Source organism: Laccaria bicolor, genomic scaffold (genome assembly GCF_000143565.1).
Source record: "Laccaria bicolor S238N-H82 LACBIscaffold_30 genomic scaffold, whole genome shotgun sequence".
NCBI lineage: Eukaryota > Fungi > Basidiomycota > Agaricomycetes > Agaricales > Hydnangiaceae > Laccaria > Laccaria bicolor.
This window is the reverse complement of record NW_001889901.1, coordinates 462,298-470,134: the sequence shown is the minus strand read 5'-3', so window position 1 is coordinate 470,134 and position 7,837 is coordinate 462,298. Positions and strand designations below refer to the sequence as shown.

General features: G+C 41.4%; 4 protein-coding genes across 4 annotated transcripts; 2 read left to right on the top strand and 2 right to left on the bottom strand.

Moving 5' to 3' along the window:
* Positions 1-1,808: 1,808 nt before the first annotated feature.
* On the top strand, positions 1,809-2,374 carry LACBIDRAFT_330997 (uncharacterized protein; the record flags this gene model as incomplete). The annotated part of the gene is made up of 3 exons (XM_001885347.1): positions 1,809-1,906; positions 2,077-2,224; positions 2,252-2,374. 3 exons carry the CDS (start codon positions 1,809-1,811, stop codon positions 2,372-2,374), a joined length of 369 nt encoding a protein of 122 aa, XP_001885382.1.
* An 11-nt stretch (positions 2,375-2,385) lies between these two features.
* On the bottom strand, positions 2,386-2,621 carry LACBIDRAFT_306440 (uncharacterized protein; the record flags this gene model as incomplete). The annotated part of the gene is made up of 2 exons (XM_001885271.1): positions 2,386-2,391; positions 2,442-2,621. 2 exons carry the CDS (start codon positions 2,619-2,621, stop codon positions 2,386-2,388), a joined length of 186 nt encoding a protein of 61 aa, XP_001885306.1.
* Positions 2,622-3,031: 410 nt separating this feature from the next.
* Positions 3,032-3,458, top strand: LACBIDRAFT_306439 (uncharacterized protein; the record flags this gene model as incomplete). Its single annotated transcript, XM_001885346.1, has 2 exons — positions 3,032-3,089; positions 3,148-3,458. 2 exons carry the CDS (start codon positions 3,032-3,034, stop codon positions 3,369-3,371), a joined length of 282 nt encoding a protein of 93 aa, XP_001885381.1. The 3' UTR covers positions 3,372-3,458.
* A 1,578-nt stretch (positions 3,459-5,036) lies between these two features.
* LACBIDRAFT_330996 (uncharacterized protein) lies at positions 5,037-6,462 on the bottom strand (the record flags this gene model as incomplete). The annotated part of the gene is made up of 7 exons (XM_001885270.1): positions 5,037-5,050; positions 5,324-5,383; positions 5,438-5,456; positions 5,781-5,801; positions 6,116-6,205; positions 6,255-6,366; positions 6,443-6,462. 7 exons carry the CDS (start codon positions 6,460-6,462, stop codon positions 5,037-5,039), a joined length of 336 nt encoding a protein of 111 aa, XP_001885305.1.
* Between the last annotated feature and the right edge of the window lie 1,375 nt (positions 6,463-7,837).

Below are 7,837 nucleotides of genomic sequence, written 5' to 3'. Positions count from 1 at the left end.
GACACATTAGATTAGTAGTATACTTTTTGTATATAATTATGTCTATAGTTATCAATATAATATTCTATGCTCAAATATCAGCTTTGTATGAATTTCTAAGGTGGCTTAAGGTCTGACTTCATAAAATATTGATAGAAAGTGGTTACTCCAGTAGGAATCCCATCTCTGAAACATTGTATTCACTTTGTTTAAGTTCAATTGGAGTTCAGTAGGAGTCCAGTAGGAGGGGAATGTGAAAATGCTTTTTTGGAAAGAATGTTGAAATCCAGTAGGAATAGGTGGAGGAGTGATAAGTATTGGTGGGGGGTACTCACCTGCAATAGAGACGACGATGGACAATGAATGACGTCACTCGTCGTCAAGTTGCCACATCGCTCGGCTATGTGGCACCTGGAACACCCCATCCTATTGTTGCATCTGTCGCATTGGCACTTGTTCAGTTGGTGATGTGGATGTGGCGCATTGTGGTAGGCGTGGGTGACAAATTCAGATGGCAGCCACTGGAGGGGACCCTGCTGGTCACGAAGAGCGATGGTGACGATGGTTGGTGGTGGTGGGAGGAAGAAGGTGGCTGTGTTTGGTGATTGCCAAATAAGCATTGTGGTTGTGTTTGGTGAGCATTGGAAATAAACAAACTATAATACATAAAAAAACAATAAAATAACCAGATTGCAGTTCCTGCCCATTCCAGGGAATGCTATTCCTGCCCATTCTGGGGAACATTCCGGTGTACATTCCGGAATCCACTGGAATGGAAAACACCAGAATAAATAATTTAGCAGGGCCTTCTGCTAAATTCCATTCCACCGGAATGACCAGATTCCTGCAGGAATAGGGGGGGCACTGCTAAGACCTCCAACAGGTTGTCGTTTGCAGGAATTAATGAAAAACACGAGGCAGCAGGTGATATTCCTGCTGCCTGGACAAACAATGACAATATTTGTTGTCATTGTCATCTGGTGCCACATCACTGTTGTTGTCGTCTGGCACTACGTCACCATCAGGCAATGTGGCAATGAGGTGGTTGTCGTGGTGTGGTAGTGGTAGTGAGTGTGGTGGTGGTGGTTGTCGTATGTAGTTGGTTTGCCCATTGTCGGTGTGTTGCATGGGGTGGTGGTGGTGTAGTGGGAGGTGTGTGGTTGTGGGTGGTTATTGCATGGGTCGTCCGTTGGTTGAACAAGATGACAAACATTGTTCATCATCTGGTTGCCACATTGCCCATTGCAACATGGCACCTGGAACTCTCCTGTGAGCAATGGAAAGGGGGGATGGACTCATGAAATCAGAGATGATGAACAACAATGTAATTTGTCGTCGTCCTGTTGCCACGTCACCTGCTTGCCTCATTGCCACATCACCTCATCATCCACCTGCATGTTCATGTTCTGTTGTCCACCTGGCATGTTTGTGTTGTACATGGCACGTTGTCGTGTTGTGGCCGTTGTTGGGTGGTCTGGCATGGTCATGTTCGTCATTGTTGGTGGTAGAAAGGACAGTTACATTTGTTTGGTAACATTGCCTTTGTTTGGTCAGAGGAGTAAAATAAACAAACAAACAACCAGAATCTGTTGCATATCTGTTCCTGCCAATTCCACAGAACATTCAGGTCTCAACTCTGGAATGCCTGAATTCTGCTGGAATAATAAAACACCACAATGATAAAAATAGCAGGCCTTCCTGCCAAATTTTATTCCACTGGATTCCAGCAGGAATTAGGGGGGCACTGATAAGACCTCTGGCTAAGGGGAAAGAGAAAAGTTGAGAACAGCCACCACCATGGTTGGAAAAAAACCAAGCTTGCCTGTGGGATGGGTCATGTTTCAGAGTTTGAGAAAGTGCATCTAGTCTCAGGAATTAGTGATTTTGTGGCCTATGACTATATGTCCTCTGAAGATGATGGCCCTGGGTTAGTGTCAAAGGAAAGGTGGGTAATATTGCAGTCACAGTAAGACCATGCTTGAAGTTCCCCATCTCCAATGGAGGAACAAGAAGGTCTGTTTATGCAAGTCTTCTTTGGCTTGAATGACCTAAAAAAAATTATAGGTCAGCTGACTATACTATGCATGCACTGGACAGGTTTGCATGGGATGCTGGTGAAACCTCAACACATGGTCAGTTCCATGGCTTCCAGGAGAACACCAACATTGACAAGCCAAAGTGTCATGTTCCTCGCTCTGTGTTGGATGAGGCCTGGATGGTTGCATCTGGCAACCAAAACATTATTGTAAGTCTTGAGCCAAAGGGCGTCAAGCTTGAAGTTATTGAGATTGAGGATTGCAAGCTTGACCAGGAAGACTTGGCTGCACTGAAGGAATGGAGAGAATGGGACAGTCAAGCAAACCAGGTTAATGTTACAAGTATAGATGAGGCATAAGCTGCTATTCATCAATTCTGTGCAATGCCTTAGTGATGTTAGTGGAAAAGAATAATGATGAACTTACCTGAATGTCTAAGGTAGCGATGGTGGCAATGTCATGCGACACAATGTGATTCTTGAGGAATTGGAGTGGAAAGAGGCTTGGTGGACCCAGCTCACTATTGGTCAAGTATTGACCATTGTGCCACAGCCTTACTCCGAAAGAAGCACTGATACCAACATAAGTAGTAGCTTTCAAGAACATGGAAGAAAAAATGCACTAGGAACTCCAAATGGTTTGACTCAGGTCCATTCGAAGTGGACAAAACCAACAAAAGTGACCTAGAGTAAACGTCAGATCAGGGCCCTGATTGACGTGTATCAAGTCCATGAGCTTGCCAACCCAGGGATTCCTGCTTCCGAAATGAAAACTTCAACCAATGAGTTCATAGAGTTCCTTGCATGTTGAGAAGACCGTGACACTTGGGAGTGAGGAAAGTGCAATTGGACACGCTGACAAGATGCATGAACACCTATACAACACACACACACACACACTAACACCTTAAACACTTATCACCACAGGTATGTGCTTGGTGCTTTGAGTTAGGGTTCGTACAGTAAATGGAATTACCACACTTGTTTTGTTAGAACTTAAAGTAGAAGTTTGGGGAAATGATTCTGTATATTTTATATCACTTGTCTAAGTCCAGTAGACCTTTTGGAGCAAATGGTATTGTTTTTATGTGCAGGCACAAGTATAGAATTCAAAACTTAATAGTCTTCGATAGTGTTCGCAAGTTCAGTTCAGTCTGGTTTTTTGCCCCCAAAACGCGCAACCGTGGACCACAACCGGTCTAGGACTGACCCAGATATTGAGGGAACCGAACTGAACCACATAGGACCGGTCTTTTGCGGTCTATGGAGCCGGTTCAGACCGATCCAGACCGGTTTTTTTGCATATAATTTATTATACCAATATAAACCATTTGTATCTCGACTATTATTACTCTGAAAAATAAATGGGTTATATAAAATAGTAAAGCATGTAAATACCCGTCATTCTACCAATTTTGAAGAGATTTAATGAAGATTTGACATAGCTATGACTGAAACCGAATTACTTCTCGTAGAGACTCAGGTAAAATATGGATTTGGTTATATCTTTCTCAATTCTTAACCGTTTTTGATGAAACAAAAACCCAATAAAAGGTAATAAACGTGGTTACAAGGTTATGTAACGCACGTGACCGTTTAACCGGTTGCAACCGATCAAAACCGGTCTTCAAACGGTTTTAATATATTTTCGAAATGAGGCAACCGGCAACCGGACCAACCCCAAATTGGGGCAACTGCAACCGAAAAAAAGACCGGACCATGGTCCGGTTCAGTTCAGTCCACCGGTTTTTTGCGGTCCTATGGACTGAACCTTTAAACACTAGTCTTCGAAGGGAAATGGCTTTTATTGGGACTACCTCGGTGTTCTGGGATTGTGTTCTAACAGTATACAAAGAACTGACAAGGAAACTGTGCCTTATAGACTTTTGTAACTCCCATGAGCTTTTATTATGCCTCTGATTCAATCCAAACTAGTCTTAAAGACGCTTCAAGCATGCTCACTTGGATTCCTCAGTAGTAATAGAGAGCTCTCTTACTAACTGATGAGACAACCTTACAAAAGCTTAGTGGTCCCCACTTAACACACTGGTTCCAGGCACACATTACTTATGTCTGTGAAGAAAAGTCCTTTAAATTGATTACAAACTTATCCACTACCTCAGGTGCTACTAGGAGTGCGACAGCTGGTCAACGCAGGGGATAATTCCTTGTGTTTCAGCCTGCACGCATCCTCCTTTTAAGTATTGCTATGTTTTCTATTTATATTTACATGGTCATGTGTTGTCCAAGAGGTTGGACAAATTAATACTGGTTTTTAGTAAAGGTTTTTAGTGGCACAGCTGAGCTGACTTCTTTTAAGTTTTTGTAGTGTTTTCTCTACTGTGGCGACGCAATGCATCAGTATTGATGCATATGTGGGAATCACTGTAAACAGTTTTCACGATCAGTTCATCTGAGGTGAACAGTCCGCTTAGTGATTTTCTCTCTATTATTAGATGCTGCACATGGGTCTTCAGACTGCATGACAGATCATTAAAAGTTTTCTTCTTGGTAGACTTTGGAATATTTCACTAAGCCAAGTTTTCTTAGGTCAATGATGCCATGGTATGTGATGCGTCTTGCCACATGACTTCTTGGATCATGCTTTGTAGCACGTGACTGAATGACTTCTTGCATTAGGTGTGTGTCAAGTTTCTATGCTCATGTGTTTATCTTAGAATTAATATCTTTTAATCCATAGTAAGATGAGACCTGGGTTTGGTGTAAACTCCAACACCCTGTGCTGAGGTGTCTTTACTCTAGAACACTTTGTAGTGTACTATTTCATGGTAGTGTAGTCTTTTTATTAGACTTCTAATATATTGAAGTGGTCCATTCACATGCCGACCACAATGCCTACTGTCTTAAGACATGCACATTTCTCAGATGTAGACTTTAATCAACTAGACCAGGCTGTGTCTAACGACCCTTATGATCAAAGTGATTGTATTCTACTATAGCAGGTTTTATAGGAGAATTTGCTAAAATTCGCATTTTTATGGGTGTATTGTTACACTCCATATCAATGTTTGGAGGCTAGGTAGCAATGTTGATTCACAACAGCATAGTCAAAAAAAAAAAAAAAAAAAGCCTGTTTCATCAAGGGAATCAAGTCAGAGGTGGGGTTCATTGCAATCAATGACCATAGCTTGAGATGCGGAAAAAGAACTGAAACATGGCTTAAAACTGCAGCATAAAGGCCACTTTCCATCTCTCTCCTCTCAAAACAAGGATGTAGCGAGAAGATTACACCATCTTGAAAGAAAGTGTATAAGTAAACTGTGGCTTCAATGAGCAGCAGATGCTTACCATTCTTGTGGTGTTCCTCAAGATCACGAGCAAGAGCCTGAACAGTATCTCGATCGTCCACTGTTGCAACAAACATGTGCTGAACTGCTGATTGAAATTAATCTGGTTGATCACTATGCACAGCTTGTGCCACCTAAAATAATATTGATTGTAATATGATATAACCTGGTGAAATCCGATATGTACCATATGTGATGTGGCTACAGTACAATGAAACTCTCAAAAGGAGGTTGTTTCAAGCTCCCTGCCACCATGATTGTTGGTCTTGTAACTTTTCAAGACTTTGTTTAGATGTTCAAACAAAAACATCAAAATCCATGCATTGGGCCAAAGAAGTGAAGACATTCTGAGGTCTGGGTCACATAATGATGATTAGGCTTGATTACATCTGGTCTGTAAAGCTAGATGCACCACAAATTGTTAATGGGTAGGCTAAGGTGTTGAAAAAAAAACTCACCACAACAAGCTCCTGGCAGTACTCTTGCAACAGCCCATCAGCCATGTCAATTTGGGTATCACTTATTTCTCATGCCAGGAAGAGGTGAAGGGCTTGACCTAGTTTAAGAAAGTTAGCAGGATCGTCAGGGTGAAGACATGAGGGAAGGTCTTTGTCTTCATCAGCAGCTTGACATGAATGTTTCATGGCCACACAATTTGTAGAACTTGTACTATCCAGGATTCTAGATGATGTTTGCTGTTGTTGTAAATTTCATGCATTGTCCTGCACTTGCCTCTGTTCAGCTGTAGACTTCCTCACCACAGCTTTCTCTTCCTCATCTCAGCAGCACATACCTTCTTGTTGATGTGTGCTTTATTTGCAGCCTCACACTGCCTTCTCGCAGCTGCTGGGTCAAGCATGTAGTCATGCCATATTTGAGGAATCTGTGGAACATGAGTAATTATTAAATAACTATACTTTTGAAGAACACACAGACCGCAATAGGGCAACTACCACAGCCATCAATAGCCATTGGACAGCTGTCAGTGATCCACCAGCAGGGATTCTGACAAGAGATGGTAAACATCCAAGGTAAGCCAGCATGCTGAACTGAAAGAATGTAAACAGGGGAAATTACATTGTGCTCACCTAGACCAAAAAACATTCATCAGGAAAATCACTTTTTTCCTGGGACAAACATGTTTGTAAGCTTTTTCTCAGGGTGTCACAAGGCATCACAGGATGTCCTGGGGCAACCCAAGGGCAACCTGAACTGTCCTGAGATAACCTGAAACTACTAATATACTAGATTTCAATAAAAAGAACATTCCTTATTGTATATGAATCATTATGATCAAAATAAGACTGGAATGAGAAGAAAGTACACCATTGTCCAGAGATTGGTTGACCTACAAAAACTGCAACAACAAAGAAGATGAAGTATCTTTTGCAAAACATATTCGTTTTTTGTGTTCTTTTTGTGCTGGAAAGTGGTGTTTAAGGTAGACAACAGCCATACCCCCCCAACATCATGTGCAAAATGTGACATTTCCATTTTAAGCCTTTAATGGGGTACAAAAAAAAAGTGGAGTGGTAAACCGAAATTTGAGGGAAAAGAAGCAAAAATACTTTGCAATGTGTCAATTTGAGGGAGGCAGACACACAAACCCTCCTCAGCAGGCTGGAATCATGCCTAAACAAAGCAAGTACATTCAGTCAAGAGCACAGAACTTACAGGGAGGTAACAGACCTCAAAAAAAGGCCAAAACTGTGGAGGAGAATGAGGGGATTCTGTCTGTGGGTGGTCAGTTACTCAAAGACGCATCTTAACTGACAAATACCAGAGAACACCAGCCCCTGTGCCATCTGTAACCTTTAGGGAACCTTTACAGTCAATTTTGGATCAGAATTTGGATGTGCTGGATTTTCTCCAGAATGGTCAAGTATTACTGTATATACCTTAGTATTCTCATATCTCCTCCCCCAATTTTCATTCTCCTGCTTTATAATTTTGTATATATCTTTCTAGTACTAATTCCAATAGTTCTATGGTCGCTGATTATTTCTAACTTGATGAGATGAATTGTTATGGCCTTTTTTCGACTTTTCTCAATTCTATTTTCCAAGAAAGGAGTGTTATGTTATGTCACAGAGGTTGGTTGTATATGGTTGTCGTCTACAGTTGAGTGCAAAAAGAATGAAGGTTGGTTCATTTTTCTGGTTCTTTCTAAAAATCTATTGTACCTCAAATGTATTTGTGTATTCTTTTACATTATGTAGTTGTGTTACACTTCCCTTGGTATGGACTAATTTCAGTGAAAGCTGGAGCCTTGAGAAGGTTTTTATTCTGGAGGCCATTTTTGGCATCTGAAAAAAAAAAAATGTACTAACTGGAGAGGTAGCCAGAACATACCTCTGGTCAACCTGAATGAGCCTATCAAATAATTAGTCAAAAATACTGAGTGGTTAGGTCTGTAGAGGCTTTGGAAAATGGCTTGTTTTGTCTAAAACAGGCCAAAAATGACCAAAATAGCACAAAATGACCATTTTCTGGAGGCTCTACAAGCATAACCACT